Source organism: Stegostoma tigrinum, chromosome 10 (genome assembly GCF_030684315.1).
Source record: "Stegostoma tigrinum isolate sSteTig4 chromosome 10, sSteTig4.hap1, whole genome shotgun sequence".
NCBI lineage: Eukaryota > Metazoa > Chordata > Chondrichthyes > Orectolobiformes > Stegostomatidae > Stegostoma > Stegostoma tigrinum.
Window position 1 is genome coordinate 14,414,060 of NC_081363.1, and position 17,747 is coordinate 14,431,806.

At 43.2% G+C, this 17,747-nt stretch overlaps 1 protein-coding gene across 4 annotated transcripts in view; it reads left to right on the forward strand.

Annotated features, from left to right (window-relative positions):
• znf410 (zinc finger protein 410) overlaps positions 1–17,025 on the forward strand; it is a 41,196-nt gene extending 24,171 nt beyond the window's left edge. The window contains exons 6-11 of one of the 4 annotated variants that reach the window (XM_048538104.2): positions 920–1,085; positions 4,504–4,685; positions 4,987–5,076; positions 7,983–8,105; positions 13,014–13,160; positions 14,898–17,025. In XM_048538104.2, coding sequence (XP_048394061.1) covers positions 920–1,085; positions 4,504–4,685; positions 4,987–5,076; positions 7,983–8,105; positions 13,014–13,160; positions 14,898–15,040 — 851 coding nt within the window. In that variant the 3' untranslated portion in view covers positions 15,041–17,025. The remainder of the gene's footprint in view (positions 1–919; positions 1,086–4,503; positions 4,686–4,986; positions 5,077–7,982; positions 8,106–13,013; positions 13,161–14,897) is intronic. The other 3 variants (XM_048538108.2, XM_048538107.2, XM_048538109.2) reach the window with 3 other exon arrangements.
• The last annotated feature ends 722 nt before the right edge of the window (positions 17,026–17,747 follow it).

The window sequence follows — 17,747 nt, forward strand, 5'->3', positions numbered from 1 at the left end:
TTAGTTCCTCCAAAGGAGACAGGCAGCCTTTAGTGTCTGAGCTGGGAGCACATCACTGCTGTGACCTGCCTCTTGGTTGCTCACTGTCAGTGGGGTCATCTGGATATTTTTTTTTCAGTGGTGAGACCTTTGCTTCTCTTAAATGTATGGAAATGGAAATTGCTGGAGAGGCTTAGCAGGTCTGGTGGCATCTCTGGAGAGAAAGCAGAGTTAATTTTTTGATTTTAGTGACCCTTTTGTTTTATTTTACCTTTGCTTCTCTTCTGAATTTCCCACCACAAAAAAATAAAGTACAGAAAGCAAAGGTAAAGAACTTGCATTTCCATCCCACTTTTGCCACCTCAGAACATCCCAAATTGCTTGACAACCAAGGAATTTCCTGTATTTGTCTATCCCTCTCAAACTGGTCCAGAGGCATTAGGACCAGTTGTTGTGGCTTCACATGATCTTCCCTTCTTCAAAGATTTGGAGTAGGAATCACTCCAACAAAGGAGGCTGAGAAATAGATTGGGCATGTTCTATATAATATGGATGGGACTGATGGAAATAGACTGAAATGGGTGCCGTACAAACTCCAAGGACCATTTGTTTTGCAGTCACTGTAGTGACAATTTTTCCTCCCAAGCACAATCCAAATGCCAGAGGAAATAATCTCAATCCATCACTAAAAATCTTTAAGGCCCAGCTCTATACTATTTCCAGTCCATTTGATTCACATTGCCAAGATTTTCATTCTAGCAAGCCGTCTCTGGTTTAACCCTATAAATGCTGACAGATGTTAGTCTGTGATGTTACTTTATGCTGACAGAAGAAGCAGCAGAAATTGTATTTGTCACAGGTAGTGGCCAGTGGAAATCTGCCTGCCACCTGGGCACTGATCTTCTCGATTGCCGGTGTGATGTGTGATTTTCGGTTTCAGGAGAGCCCACCAACGACAGTAAAACATCCAGCCGTAAGGAAGATTTAACTCCCGACCTGCAGCACACTGCTCCACGGAGCGAGAAGACACTGAAGTGCTGTTATGATGGCTGTAGCAGGACCTTCCTCTGGCATGCACATCTGAAATATCACCTGAAAACACACAAGTGAGTTCAAAACCATATTTCATAACGACATACCCGGAGTTTGCATTTGGTTTGCAGCAAGGGGAGATGTGGGTGGGTAGAACTTTTTTATTTTCAGGAGTTGCTTCACGCTAAAGCAGGTGTAAAGATGCAAGTGCAAAACCAAACTGTCTGTGACCCACGAACTTGCAAACTCGTAGAGTCATACCAATGGAAACAGATCCTTTGGTCCAACCAGTCCACACTGAACATGTTCCCAAACTAAACGAATCCCACCCGTTTGTGCTTGACCCATATCCCTCCAAACCTTTCCGATTCATGAACTTACCCAAATGTCTTTTATTCACAGTAACTGTTACCTGCATCCATCACTTCCTCTAGCGGTTCATCCCACATACAAACTACCCTCTATCTGTTTTCAAAAAAAAAGTTGTTCCTCATGTCCTGTTAAAATCTTTCTCCTCTCTCCTTAAAAATATGCCCCCTAGTTTAAAACTCCCCCACCCTAGGAGAAAAACACTGGTCATTCACCTTATCTATGCCCTGCGTGGATTTATTAACCTCAATAAGGTCACCCCGAACCTCCTTGTATCTCAAACCCTCCATTCCCAGCAACATCTTGGTAAACCTTTTCTGAACCCTCTCCAGCTTAATGATATCTTTCCTGTAACCGGCAAACAGAACTGCGCACAGTCCTCCAGAAGAGGCCTCACTGATGTCTTGTACAACCTCAATATGACATCCGAATTCCTATACTCCATGGCCGGAACAATGAAGTCGAGCATGAGAAACACCTTCTGACCCACCCTGTCTCCCTGTGATACAATTTTAAGGAATTATGCACCTGAACCCCTAGGTCTGTCTGTTATACAACACTACACAGGGCTCTACCAATAATTATAAAAGTCCTGTCCTTGTTTGTATGACCAAAATGCAATACCTCACATGTATCCAAATCAAAGTCGAACTGCCAGTCTTCAGCTCATTGACCTAGTTGATAAAGATCTCTTTCTAATCTGAGAAACCGTCTTCGCTGTTGACAATAACACAATGTTGGTGTCATCTGCCAACCTACTAACTAGAGTGTCTATATTCTCCAAATTATTTACATAAATTACAAACAAAAGTGGGCTCAGTGCTGATCCCCGTGGAATACAGCTGGTCACAGGCCTCCAGTCTGAAAAACAATTCTCCACCACCACCCTCTGTCTCCGACTGTCAAGCCAATTTTCCATCCAATTGGCAAACTCAACCTGAGTCCCATGTGATCTAACTTTGTAATTAGTCTACCATGCAGAACCTTGTGAAAGGCCTTATTAAAATCCAAGTAGACCATGTCTACAACTCTGCCCTCATCAATCTTTGTGGTAACTTCATGAAAAAAAAACTCAAGCAAGTTTGTGAGACACAGTTTTCCTTGCACAAAATGACACCGACTATCCCTAATCGTTCTATGCCTCTCCAAATGCACATAAATCCTAAATTTCAGAATCACCAACAACAACTTACCCACTACAGATGTCAGTCTTTTAGGTCTGTAGGCTTCTCCTTAACCCTTTCTTAAACAGTGGTACAACATTAGGCACCCTCCAGTCCTCTGATATTCTACATGTGTTTACAGATGCTACAAATATTTCTGCTAGAGGCCCTGCAATTTCCTCCCTAACTTCCCTTAACGTCCTGGGATATACTTGATCAGGTCCCAGAGATTTATCTATCTTTGTTTTCTAAGACCTCCAGCACTTGCTTTTCTGTAATGTGGACTGTTTTCAAAATATCAATATTTAATTCCCTGAGTTCTCTAGCCTCCCGTTCTTTCTCACCAGTAAAAACTGATACAAAATATTTGTTTAATATCTCTCTCATGTCACAAAGTCAACCTTATTGTTCTTTAAGGGGTCCTACTCTATGTCTAATTGCTCTCTTGTTATACATGTATTTGTAGAATTGTTTTTGATTATCTTTAAGCTTACCTGCCAAGGCTATCTCATATCCCCTCTTTGCCTTCCTGATTTCCTTCATAGGAATGCCCCTACACTGTTTCTCCTCTTCAAGACATTCAGTTGATTCCAGTTGTCAATATCAAAAAATAATTTTGTTTTAATTCTTGACAAGAACTTCCAATATCTTTATTCGTCCATTGTTCCCTAATCTTATCAGATTTGCCTTTCACTCTAAAGGGAACATAGTGACTCTGAACTCTCACTATCACACTTTTGACGGCCTTTCACTTGTCATTCCAGTGAAGGATATTAAAGGATCAAGACACTCGACCAAAAATCCAAAAATAATTCAAAGTCCTCTCCTTCATTCACTCCCCCATTCCGTCTCCAAACCTGTCATCCTTCTCCCCCACTCTTATGTTGAAACAAAGTTACAGGCAGGAAGGTCAGGCTTTTATGAATCAACAGTGTTTCCAATTTTTTCAAACATTCTGAAGAAAGAGACTGTGGGCGAGTGTCAAGACAAGTTAGTTTAAAGACAACATGGTGTGAAGCTGGATGAACACAGCAGGCCAAGCAGCATCAGAGGAGCAGGATAACTTGACGTTTTGGGTTGGGACCCTTTTTCTGAAGAAGAGTCCCGACCCAAAATTTCAAGCTTTCCTGTTCCTCTGCAGCTTGGCCTGCTGTGTTCATCCAGCTTCACACCGTGTTATCTCAGATTCTTCAGCATCGGCAGCTCCTACTATCACTGTAACTAGCTTAAAGACACTTTTTGTTTTGAAAGAGGCCAATGAGGAACCACAAAGACTAAATGCCCCCTTCCCGCCACAATATGTTTTTGCCCTCTACCATGCGTCTCTTACTTAACACTTCTACTGCTGAACTAATTTATTGGACAGATGCAAAGTAAGAGAATAGCCATTGGAAAGGCTTTGACTTAGACTTTTTTTTGTGTTATTATTGTTGCCACAGCTGTGGTTTGTAAATCTGAGCTCTGGGACAAGAAAGAAAATGAAAGAATTCCTCTAAAATAGTTTTAAGATCATACATGTAAGTAAACAAGGTGATCTGGAAGCCATCGGAGAATATCAGAAATTTGAGCAGGATGTAGCCATTTGACCCTACTCTGCCATTCGGTGAAATCATGGCTGACCTAGTGCGACAGCATTGTCCGGCACTAGCTCTGTTTCCCTTGATGTTTTTAATATGTAGGAAGTGAACAATATTTCTTGTTTCCCACATTTTCACCCTGCACCGAAACCTCCTTTTTCTCACTTCCTCACTGTCATGTCTTTCCTTCCTACTGTCTCATCTCCCTCACCTTCTCTCTATCTCCCCTCTACCTCACTCACCCATTCTCTCTTGCTGCCACCCCCTGCCCTCCCTTCCCCCAACCCCCGACCCCCCCACTCTTCCTCTCTCCTTCCCTCCCTCGTCCACAACTGCTGTCCTTCTGTTTCCTCCCACCTGGTAAATCTTCTCTTTCCGCACAGGAACGATCGCTCCTTCACCTGCCCGAAGGAGGGATGTGGGAAGAGTTTCTACGTGCTCCAGAGATTGAAAGTCCACATGAGGACACACAACGGGGAGAAACCCTACACCTGCCCTGAGACTGACTGTGGGAAGAAGTTTACAACAGCTGGCAACTTAAAGAACCACATGCGAATTCACACTGGTACAGACTGGCATTAGCGTGCGGTCACTTTTTTTTTTCAGTTGATATTTATAGCAAGTTTGAGTTTCTATCCAGGTTTTTTGATGGCACATGTCTCTGTGAGAGCAGTTGTTCACCCACTCTGACTGAGTTGGTGATGACATCCCTGAGAGCCAACTTCAGTTCAAGTCACTAATCTTCAGCTGAAGTGAAGGCAGGAGAACTTGCTTCCCTCTCCATCCCGATACCTTTGTAGAAACCACTAATGCATTCATTTTTGGGGAGCCACAGTAATTTGCTGGTGCGTTTTTCTTTTTGTTAGGAGAGAAGCCATTCGTTTGTGAAGCAGGAAGCTGCGGCCGTTGTTTTACAGAATATTCCAGTCTTCGTAAACACATGGTTGTACACTCAGGTACTGAACTCTTGTGTTTGCTGTGAGATGGGCAGTTGTGGTGTTAGGGCCACAAGAAGCTGAACAGAGGTGTGGAGCCATTTCCCTTCCTGAGTGGAACTTGTGAAGAATGTCCTGTTCCAGGGCAGTGTTTAACATGGTTTCATTTCCATCATTTTAGTCCAGCTCTCGTGTGCATTATCCTGCTATTGCTACTGCTGTTTCTTCCTGGTGCCTGTCTTGTTCTGCACTTTCTGTTATTTTGCCCTTTGGAATCACAGAATAGTTACCAACTAAGGTGCACACTTGGTCCTGCCTCAGTTCTTTGGCCCGGCTGTGGTTTCCTCCTTTATGCCATTGTTAGAACCGAAGATGTCCGACTGCCAAATTTTCCCTCTCTCGACTTCTATTTCCCTCCATGCTCACTATCTCGGAGCAGACTGTGGGCATTCAGTTAGACCCCATTTCCTCACAGTCACAGAAACTGTCTGCTTTCACCACCATTAAATTAGCTACTGTCATCTCTAAGTTGTCTTCATCTGCTGCTAAACCTTTCTCCATCCTTTTTAATACCCTCACACTCAACTGTGCCTGACCCTCCATGCAGTAAGCCTCACCTACACCGAAACATTGCTCTTGTCCTTGTCCTATCCACACCCAGTACCATCTGGACTCATGGTCCATATATATGTGTCAGGGGGTGGTGGCGGTGAAAGTTGTGGGTCTGGAAAGGGCAAGTGTTAAGGGAAAAGGCACATTTGTATTAGAAAGAATGAGTAGCACCCAACAGGCTATTGGATCCAATCATTCTATGCTGGCACTGTGAAAGCACAAAGCAATGATGAAACTCAGATTGTCTGGCAGCATCTGTTCTGTATTTCAAAGTAAAGTCATATTGGACTGTTAACGTCAGCTGAGACAAGATTCAGTGAAAGACGGTTGGCATGTCTTTGTCAGAGGGTGGTCATGTCTGACAAATGTGGTTGAAACTTTTGAGGTGACGGAGCATGTAGGTGAGGATAGTGCAGTGGATGTTGTTTGTGTAGACTTCAGCATTAACAAGTCTCCCATAACTGGGACTGGTAAAGAAAATTAGAAATACAGGGTGATTTTGCAAGTTGGATCTAACATTAGTTTCGTGGCAGGAGACAGAGGTCAGAGGTGAAGGTCTGTTTGTGTGTCTGAGCCCAGTGTCCAGTGGAGTATCCAGAGATCAGTGCTGGCTCCATTACTGTTTGTGACATAGACACTGAGATAGATACATATGATGTAAGTGAGATAGAGGGCGTGATAAGTAAATTGATAGTGAGGAATGTGGCCTTGGCTTACAGGAGGATATAAACAGATTGGTCAGATAAGACAGATCAGTGACAGAATTTAACCCTGATAATGTGTGAGGTGATGCACTGTAGAACAAGATAAGGGAGTAGTCAATGATTGGGACACTAGGAAGCTCAGAGGAACAGTGGGATTTGGGGTGATTGTCCACAAATTCCTGAAGGTGGAAGCACAGGCTATTATGGGGATTAAGCAGGCATGTGTTACTCTTGCCTTCATCAAGGGTGGGAGGCAGTGACCTGGAGGTATTATTGCTGGACTGTTAATCCAGCTACCCAGATAATGTTCTGGGGACCTGGGTTTGAATCCCGCCACAGCAGATGGTGGAATTTGAATTCAATAAATACCTGGAATTAAGAATCTAATGACTGTGAATCCATTGTTGATTGTCGGAAAAACCCATCTGGACTCACTGGTGTTCTTTAGGGAGGGAAACTGCCATCCTTACCTGTCTGGCCTACATGTGACTCCAGATCCACAGCGATGTGGTTGACTCATAATTGTCCTCTGGGCAATTAGAGATGGGCAATAAATGCTGCCTGGTTAGCGATGCCCTCATCCCGTGAATGAATAAAGAAAGAAAAGGGGTGTATTGTAAGAGCAGGGAGGTTATTTTGGAGAAGTGTAGAGCTTTGGTTAAACCATAGCTGGAGTAGTGTTCACAGTTATGATCACCACACTGTAGGAAGGATGTTGATTACACTCGGGTGTGTGCTGAAGGGATTCACCAGAATGTTTGCTGAGATGGAGCATTTCAGCGATGGAGAGAGTCTGGATAGGCTTGGGTTGTTTTCTTTAGAGCAGAGAAGTTTGAGGGGGGTAGGGGGACCTGACAGATGAGTACAAAATTGAAGGGCCTGGATAGAAAGCAGCTGAAAGTTAACACCCTTAGTTGAAGGCTTAATAATAAGATGGCACAGTTTTAAGGTGAAAGGTAGGAGGTTTAGAAGGGAATTGTGGAAGACCTTTTTCACCTGGGGGAAAGAAGCTACACTACCTGGGAGTGTAGTAGAGGTGGGAAATCTCACACCTTTTCCAAAAAAAAAACACGGGTCCCCATTTGAAATGTCATAATATTCAGGACAATGAGCCAAGTACTGGAAAGTTGGACTAATGTGATTTAGCATAGTTTCAGCAGTACAGACTTGATGGGCCAAAGGGTGTTTTCTGTGCTGTATGATTCCAGGAATTTTTTTTCTTTCTCCACAGATTCTGCCAGACTTACTGAGCTTTTCAGCGCTTTTGATTTTATTTCAGGTTTCCAGAGTTTGCAGTACTTTCTTATATACTATTTTTGTATATAAATATATATAAAATATTGAAAGATATGAGGCATAATCCCCACTTGAGCGCCCTCCTATCTCTTCTCGTCTGTTAGGTTAACTCTCTGTTCCCTTCTCTCTTTCTCAAGCCCTGAGCCTTTCCTGTGTTTGCTGTGTGCCTCAATAACTCCCTGTGGTAGTGAACTTCACCCTGAGTAAAGCACATAAAAGTACTTTTGCACAGAGGGCACCATGCTGTTGGCCATGAGGAAATGGCCTTGAAACAAAAGTGGAGATCCTAAAGTGATTTTTTTCAATGGATTGCAGGTGAGAAGCCTTACCACTGCAGCATCTGTAGCAAGACTTTCTCCCAGAGTGGCAGCAGGAATGTCCATCTGCGGAAATACCACAATGTCCTCGTGCCTGTCACTGACCAGGAAGAAGCCAGAGGTATATGCAGGTGGTGGAAGGGATGGGTGGATTTCACGAAGGCCCGGAGTGTCAGGAAAGGAGCATTTTCCTAATTATTAAACTCAGTTGCATTCATAGGCCATGAGCCTATGAAATAATAGGTACGACTCAGTCTGTTATATGGCTAGGAAGGGAATTTGCAGGGGGTGGCATTCCTTTGCATCTGCTGACCTTGTATTTGTGAATGGTCGAGGTTGTAGTTTTGGAAGGTGCTGCTGCAGGAGCCTTGGTATGTTGCAGTGAATCTTCCAGGTGGTACATTGTGCTGTCACTGTGCAGTGCAACTACTTTGTTTTTGAGCTTCTGGTGTGTTTGTTGGAGATAGTCATCCAGGAAAATTGAGAACACTCCATCTTATTCCTGGGTTCTGCCTTTTAGATGGTGGACAGGCTTTGTGGGGTTAGGGAGATAGAAAGCAGGAAACTTATAGATTAGTTGTAGCCTAACATCTATTATTAGAAGAATGCTGGAATTCATTGTTAGGGAACTAAGAGCAGGAAATTTGGAAATTCCACGAACAATCCGGCCGAGTCAGTATGGTTTGTGAATGTGAAATGATCAAGATAACTACAATCTTTAAGTTGATGGATTGTACCTAGTGGGATGCCATAGGGATCAAGACCTGGGCTGCCACTGTGTATCATCTATATTAATGACTTTGAAAGAACAATTGCGTTATTGCCACATTTGCGGATAATGAGGCTAAGAAAGTAAATTGAGAGAAGTGTACAAATAGTCTGGAAAGGGATATAGGTAAGTTAAGTGAGCAGGAAAATGTCTGGCAGATGGAATTTGGTGTGTGAAAATAAGAGGAAAATGTCGAAGAATAGAAAAGCAAAATACTTATATGGCAACAGTCTGCCGAATGTTGCAACACTGGTGTGTGTCCTTGTACGTGAATCACAAAGGTTAGTAAGTAGGCACATTGAGTAATTAGGGAGACCAATGAAATGTTGGCCTTTCTGTAAGGCGTAATTAATATAACAGTAGGAAATCTTGCTACATCTGTCAAGGACATTGGTGAGACCAGACCAAGTGTAATATGTGGTTTTGGGCTCTGCACTTAAACTTAGCCAGTACCTTCTGACAGCCCTGAAAGGCTCGCGTTCCACCGAGGAAACGGGATGGAATGACATCATTGCAGTACTGGCATGGGAAGTGTGCGTGCACATCTTGCACTTGAGTACTGAGAATGTTTATGTCAGCAGACCCTCTCTTTTATAGGGACACTTGTTATTCGTTCTGAGGAAGGGTCATCGGACCTGAAACGTTAACTCTGTGTTTTTCCCTTCACTGATGCTGCCAGACCTGCTGAGTTTTTCCAGAAACTTCAGTTTTTGTTCCTGATTCACAGCATTCGCAGTTCTTTTGGTTTATACTTGTTAAGGAAGTCATTTAGAGAAGGTTCGCTCAGCTGATTTCTGGGATGAAAGGGTTGGATTTTGAGGAATGACTAGGCTGTTAGGGCTAATGCTTACTGGATTTAGAAGAATGAAAGCTATCCTTAGGGGACTTGACAGGGTAGATGCTGAGAGAATGTTTTGCCTTCTGGTAGAATCGAGAATAGTGTAGGCACGTTGTACTCCTTGTTTCAAAGGTCAAGTCCTCATTGGGCTGCGCCCTCATTTGGAGAGAAACAGCTGGTGGTGAGTTTAACCTGAGGGCTACCACACCTTGCGTGGGGGGAAGAGTTTGAGAAGGATAGTCCTTCGTGGTAACCTCAGTCTATGCAGGAATTGAATTTGTGTTGTTGATGTCACTCTGCATTGCATAGCTGTCCAGCCAACTGAGCTAACTTGTCCTAAAACCGTCGCCAGTCATCTGTCTGTCTAATGAGAGAGCAGCCCTATAGTCTGGTCGGATCATGGTGACTTTATCATTCCTTTTGTTTCTTGTTTCATTGGTAAATAGCACTGATTGAACAGGGTGGATTCAATTTACTTGAAAATCTCATGCAGGTTTATTTAATAGTTTAGATTATGAACTGCAGTTAGTTACAGATGCCTGTATGCATTCTCCTTCCAGCATTGTTTATGGTTTTGTCCTGGTCCTTAGCTTATTAGCCCACCCAGTTCTGAATTATTTTAAATTATGTGTTCAGACATTTTATAAGACACCTCCGGGGCAGGTGGGTCTTGGACCCTGACCTTCTGGCCAAGAGGCAGAAACCTTATCACTGTCCACAACAGTGCTCTCATAAATGCAAAGTATATTAATCTCCCATGTCCCCCACAACAAAGCTGCAATTTCTCTATGTTAAGAATCCTGTAACTATCTGTTGTTATTGTTGATTTCTATATGGAATCATAGAGTCCCTACAATGTGGAAGGAGGCCATTCAACCCATCAAATCTGCACTGCATCTCTGAAGAGCATTCTACTGGGACCCAGACTCCTACCCTATCTCTATAACCCTGTATTTACCATAGATAATCCACCTAGCCTGCATATCCCTGGATATGTGGACAATTTAGTGTGGACAATCCACCTAACCTGTGCATCTTTGGACTGTGGGAGCACCCGGCAGAAACCTATGCAGACATAGAGAGAACATGCAAATGTCGAACATTTTGATCTTCACTGAGATCAGATTGCCCAGGAGAGCTCATGGTCAGTTTTATGAGCCTTTGGAGGAACAAGTGTGTTTATTGTTGAGTACTAAAAGGTGAGCCATTGGCTGTCCAGCCAGTTGTGTCTCAGTGGGATTGGAAAGCTCAATGAAAATGTGAACTTGGAACAGGACTGAGCCACTTGGCTCCTTGAGCCTCTGCTCTGCCATTTATGAAGATCCTGGCTGATCTGATTGTGGTCTCATGTCCACCCCTCTGACATACCCCATACCCTTTGACTCCCTCGTTGGTCAGGAATCCATCTATGTTTGCCTTTGAAAATATTCTATGACCTTGCTCCCTGTGAAAAAAGAATTCCTCAGACTTCCAAACAGCTTCATTTAAATGGAAAGCCTCTATCCCCTAATTCTAACCTCTTCTACATGGGGAGGAAGTCCTTCCAGTATCCACCTAATTAACTGCAGAAGACCATAAGACATAGGAGTGGAAGTAAGGCCATTCAGCCCATCGGGTCCACTCCGCCATTTCATCATGGCTGATGGGCATTTCAACCACTTACCCGCACTCTCCCTGTACCCCTTAATTCCTTGCGAGATCAAGAAATTATCAATCTCTGCCTTGAAGACATTTAACGTCCCGGCCACCACTGCGCTCCATGGCAATGAATTCCACAAGCCCGCCACTCTCTGGCTGAAAAAATGTCTCCTCTTTTCCGTTCTAAATTAACCCTCTCTAATTCTAAGGCTGTGCCCAAGGGTCCTAGTCTCCCCGCCTAACGGAAACAACCTCCCAGCGTCCACCCTTTCTAAGCCATACATTATCTTGTAAGTTTCTATTAGATCTCCCCTCAACCTTCTAAACTCTAATGAACACAATCCCAGGATCCTTAGCCGTTCGTCGTATGTTAGAGTTACCATTCCAGGGATCATCCGTGTGAATCTTCGCTGGACATGCTCCAGTGCCAGTATGTCCTTCCTGAGGTGTGGGACCCAAAATTGGACAGAGTATTCTAAATGGGACCTAACTAGAGCTTTATAAAGTCTCAGAAGCACATCACTGCTTTAATACTTCAACCCTCTTGAGATAAGTGACAACATTACATTTGCTTTCTTAAATGGCTAGCACGAGGGGTCATAGTTTTAAGCTGGTTGGTGGAAAGTATAGAGGGGATGTCAGAGGCAGGTTCTTTACGCAGAGAGTTGTGAGAGCATGGAATGCGTTGCCAGCAGCAGTTGTGGAAGCAAGGTCATTGGGGTCATTTAAGAGACTGCTGGACATGTATATGGTCACAGAAATTTGAGGGTGCATACATGAGGATCAATGGTCGGCACAACATTGAGGGCTGAGGGGCCTGTTCTGTGCTGTACTGTTCTATGTTCTATGTTCTGTGTTCTAATCACAGACTCAACCTGCAAGTTAACCTTTAGAGAATCCTGGACTAGCACTCCCAGATCTCTTTGTACTTCGGCTTTATGAATTTTCTCACCATTTAGAAACAGAATACAGTTCGTGCCTGTGTTCTTTTTTCCGAAGTGTAAGACCTCGCATTTGCTCACGTTGAATTTCATCAGCCATTTCCTGGACCACTCTCCTAAACTGTCTAAATCTTTCTGCAGCCTCTCCACCTCCTCAGTACTACCTGCCTGTCCACCTAACTTTGTATCATCAGCAAATTTCGCCAGAATGCCCCCAGTCCCTTCATCCAGATCATTAATATATAAAGTGAACAGCTGCGGCCCCAACACTGAACCCTGCAGGATACCACTTGTCACCAGTTGCCATTCCGAAAAAGAGCCTTTTATCCCAACTCTCTGCCTTCTGTCAGACAGCCAATTCTCAATCCAAGCCAGTAGTTCACCTCGAACACCATGGGCCCTCACCTTACTCAGCAGCCTCCCGTAAGGCACCTTATCAAAGGCCTTTTGGAAGTCTAGATAGATAACATCCACTGGGTTTCCCTGGTCTAACCTACTTGCTACCTCTTCAAGGAATTCTAACAGGTTTGTCAGGCATGACCTCCCCTTACTAAATCCATGCTGACTTGTTCTAATCTGACCCTGCACTTCCAAGAATTTAGAAATCTCATCCTTAACGACTCAACTGAACTTGGTATCTCGTGAGTTTCATTCAGATCACCTCTCATTCTTCCAAATTCCAATGGACACAGGCCAACCCTGTTCTCATAAGGTAGCTGCCTTATCCAGGGCATGCTATCTCCTGCAAATGTTGCCTGCTCTTTTCTTGGTGGAGGTTGCGAGATCATACGCAGCAGCTTTTCCAATGACTAACTTTAGTTTTCTCCCCACTTGTATTTTCAGAAGCGACTCCATTGGCTGACACTGGTGCAGCAAACGAGCCAGAGATACCTGTCGGACTTGCGGTAGCAACAGCTACTGTGACAACGCCTGCAAGCTTGGAGACTCAGCCTTTAGTGTTGCCGCCCAGTATACTTGGAGCAGAGGAGGGTGTGTACACACAAGCCAAGATTTAAAAAAAAACTGAGTGCAAATGTTTTGCTTGTGCATGTTTATTTCTTTGTTAGCCCATCCTGTCCAATATCATGCACCTTTCCTTGCCCCTCAGGTGCACTGGATAAACCTGCTCTTAGGTCAAGAGCGAGCAGCTGCTTTCTGCACTTGCCTCTCCTAGGTTGACGTGCTTTGAGTTTTCCCTCTCTGTACCTCCCCTTGTTGTCTGTGGAACAAAGCAGTTGATCCTTAGGTTCGTGCATTCTTGGTAGAACATCCAATATTTTGAAGGAGAAGGTTTTCCAGATTTCCACCACCCTTTGCAGACAGGGTTTAAAAATCAGGACTGTCCCTTTTTAAGGCTGAGATGAGATTGGCTTCATATTGTCTGAGTTGTAGGTCTTTGGAACGTAGGAGTTTATAAGATTTTAGAGTAGATTTGTAGCTCGCGTTGTGCATGTTGTGGTTGGTTGGCTCGCCGAGCTGGTTGGTTGTTTTTCTGCAAATGTTTCATTACCCTGCTGGGTAACATTGTCGGTGCAGCCTCTGATGAAGTCCTGTTGTGTTTTCCCGCCTGTTATTTAAACTCTGGAGTCCGTTAAATCGGATTACCTCACTTCCGGTTTTCCTTCGCGGTGGAGTGTATATGGGTTTGAGATCTATGTGTTTGATGGCTTTTTTTTGTGGAGAACCAGGCTTCTAGGAAAACTCGTACGACCACTGGACATCACAGTAGCACACAAACCCACATCAACTACTCACCTGAACCAAAGACCCTCTACCACTATGGACAGGACCATTGTCATATACAAGATTCCCTGCAGAGACTGTGACAAACACTACATTGGACAAACAGGAAGGAAGTTAACAAAAAAGGGTACACAAACGTCAGTTGGCTACAAAAAGCCATGACCAATACTCATTCATCTCTATCCACGTGGATAAGGAAAGCTATCAATTCAACTGGGACACCACCAGGATCCTGGGGCAAGCAAAGCAGAGTCAAGCATGGGAATTCCTAGAAGCCTGGTACTCTGTGAGGAAAGCCATCAACAAACACATAAAGCTCGACTCCATATACACTCCCCTGCAAAGGAAAACCGGAAGTGAGGTAATCCAGCTCAATGGACTCGGGTTTAAATAACAGGCGGGAAAACACAATGGCGCTTCATCGGAGGCTGAACTGACAATGTTACCCAGCAGGGTAATGAAATGTCTGCGGAAAAACAACGAACCAGCTTGGTGAGCCAACAAACCAAACCACAACACCAGTAGGGATGGTTACCGAATACTGTTAAGGCAGAGGAAGAAAGAATCTCCACTAACAAGGGAGCCCATGGTTATCAGGGGTAGGAAGGAAAGTGGTGTTGAGATGATAATCAGAATAACCTTGATCTTCTTAAATGGTGGAATAGGCTAGAAGGCCAAATGGCCTATGTTTGTTAATAATTTGTCAGCTTGTATGAAGAGCTGCCTCTCAGTACCTTTCATTTACCCAGTTTTTCTTTGAAGGTTATGCCCATTTTTTTCCCCCTGACTCTTCCATGGGAGGAAATGGGCTCTCTCTGTCTGTCCCAGTAACTGTTTTAACCATCTTAAATGACTCACTAATCACTCCAAATAGTTTGTAATGAAGGGAATACCAGCCTCTGCATAACCTGGCTTGATAATGTAAAACTTTGTGAAGAAGATAGTGTTGAAATTTGTCTTTTTTCTTCGTTTCCTTCCCACCAGAAGTATTACCCGAGAATTCTCCTTCGGTTACTGGCTCAGCGACCACTGCATCCATTGTTGTTCTACCGCAGCCACACCATCTGGTCACCATCGCCACCGCAGGACATTCTTATGAGGAAGTAGTCACTGTGATAATACAGTGAATGCAAGTCAGCCCCTTTTATGAACGGAGGCTGCTCATCCCAGAATGGGTTAAAAAAAGTATTGCAAAAGTTAAGCCACTGCCTGAAGAACGGAACTGTTCACTGTGGTGAACAAATTACTCTTTCAAATTTACTAAAGTGGCTAACCTGAGAGTAGGTTCACCCTTTGAGTACGAGTGTGAGAAGTGTAGTGGTGGGTATTTCTTTTTTCATTCTTCTTGTTCTTCCTGAAGTATTTGTCCGTGATTGCAAAATCCTTGCCTGAAAGAAATTAAGTGCATTTTAATTTCTTCTCATCTTTGGAGCCGAAAAGAAAAAGACTTGCCTGGTATTTATTTAAATACAATGAACTATTAAATTTCACTTGCTGCATCACAATGAACTTTGTTAGCCAGTGACGTTATCAATAACCCAACCTGTAGATCTGAATACATAAGGGCGTTCTTAGAATCTTCTGTGTATCCTATTCTCCCATGCCCCATGCTCAGAATATTTTCTTTCAAGGTTACATTCCAATGAAGTTACTTGTATTCTCACCTGAGCTGTGTATCACATCTTGAGAGTGAAAACAAGCCTAAAGCAGCAAGGGGCCAGTGGCTACAAGTAACAGAGCCAACTTTGCTTTTCCACTGAGCCAGTAGGTCTAGTCATGAATTTCATTTGAGGTTTTGTGTGTGCGTCATTAAATATCTTCCAAACCCAAGACTTTCTCTCCTACCGCCCTAGAATTAGGTTTGAGTGTTCCCTGTGAATGTAAGAGTGAATTACCGATATGACATGTGCAAGTGTTATACTTCACGTTAAATAAAAGATGGTTATGCCACCAGGCCTGTGACCTGCATTCAGAGTACATTGAGCCTAACCTCTCAACTGCAACACGGTTGAGGTAGCAAGTCAGAATTAGGGCATAGCACTGTTCAGATCTAGCTGCAGTCTCCTCCACACTCAGCTTCTCTCCTGGACTAAATTGTTTTGAAGATGCAGTGAACAATGGTACGTGATGCTACCCACAGAGGAGCCAAAACTCAAATGAAAATTTGCTGTGCACTTCCAGTCAGAATACTTTTACAACAGTAGACAACTCTGGGATCTTTATATGATTCAAAGGAAGCAGTCACCGCGAGGAATTAACAAGCAGATGGAATTTAATATGATTGAAAAGCAGAGCCTCTACTAGATTTGGTGGTTGAAATATTGTTTTGTTAGTGAGCCATATAGACCAACATTTCCAAGACTCGACCTAGTTTTTTGCTGAGTTAGGCAATAGAGTAGCAGATCAGCTGGAAATCTGCTCCTGATCATGATTTACTAACTGCCTGTTCAAACGTAACACGAGGTGACAACCAAATCAAGCTGGGCTGCAATTTTCCTAATGTTGCAATAGCCCAACGCACAATGTCCATTCAGATAAAGTGGGGTGGGAGGGTTTGTGGCTGGTGTCCATGGAATTGCCTATTCCCAGTACTGGAGGGCAAATTAGAAATGCAAAAAGATATTGGTTTGGGTCAAATGCTCATGTAATGTCTTTGAATGTGAACAGAAACATGGCACTGCAGAATTTAGAAATATTGTTTTTAAAAAAATGTATAATAAAAATATATATACAGTGCACCAGTAATGGAGATGTCAGAAAGCCTTGCACCTGAGGTGGTTATGACCTCTACTGTATCAGTCATTACGTATTTCAAGGATGCAATATTCCATATTAGAAAATTTTGCACTGAGTTTCAGGCAATATTGCCAGTAAAAAGCAGCATTGAACTTATTTTTGGCTCTTTGCTCATGCCTAATTTCTTTTGAGTCTTCAATTTTGTTTTAGTTCAATTTGCTTTTCTGGCACCTACTTCAAGAGGCTTTGCTTTTCTCAGTGATGGATGATTACATCAATGAGCAAAGACAGCATTTTTCTGCATTAGGCTTTTGAAGCAGTGTGTTTTGCGTTTAAGGTTATTAATGTCCATTTTTAATAAACCATAAATTAGAAATGTTTGCGTATGAGTTTTTAATATTAATTATGAGATTTTCTTTTAACACCGTATGTTGTGACCTATACAGGGCTAAAGTATAATTTGTGGAAGTATAGATGATTTATTATTAGAAGGCTTTGTGTTTGTGGAGTTTTAACAGGCACAGGCAGGAAGTCTGGCTGTGTTGCTTTATCCTCCCTCATGGTTCAGTGCTCAAGCACCTTTCTGGCTATGAATATGTAGCTCTGCTTAGACCAGTGAGCAACAGGAGCTACAAACTGTCTATCCATACTGTTTCACTGTGACCCTCTGCTCTCGCCAATGTTTTCACATCAAACTTGGTCTGTAATGACTGCTTTAGAAGTGTGCAGTGTCTTTCAGTAGTTTGAGAATCCAGATTTGGTGACTGTCACCCTAATTCCCAATGAAATTACAATTGGAATTCAAGCTGTTGTCCTATATACTTACAACCTTCATCGATCTGTCATGTGTGATGAAAAACATGATTGAGGAGATGGCCGCTCCAAAGCTTAAAAAGGAGATTTGGTGACTGCCAGATAGACCACAGAGAGCAGGACGTTTTAGCGGAGGTATGGTGAACATATCAATGAGTAGAAAAGGTTGAGGTTCTTGATGTAGATTTTCAGGAATGAGGAAAGACATTAAGATTTCTGAAGTCATAATCCCAGGGTAACTAATGGTACCATGTACTAGTGAATGCAGAAATAGGAGGATAGAAG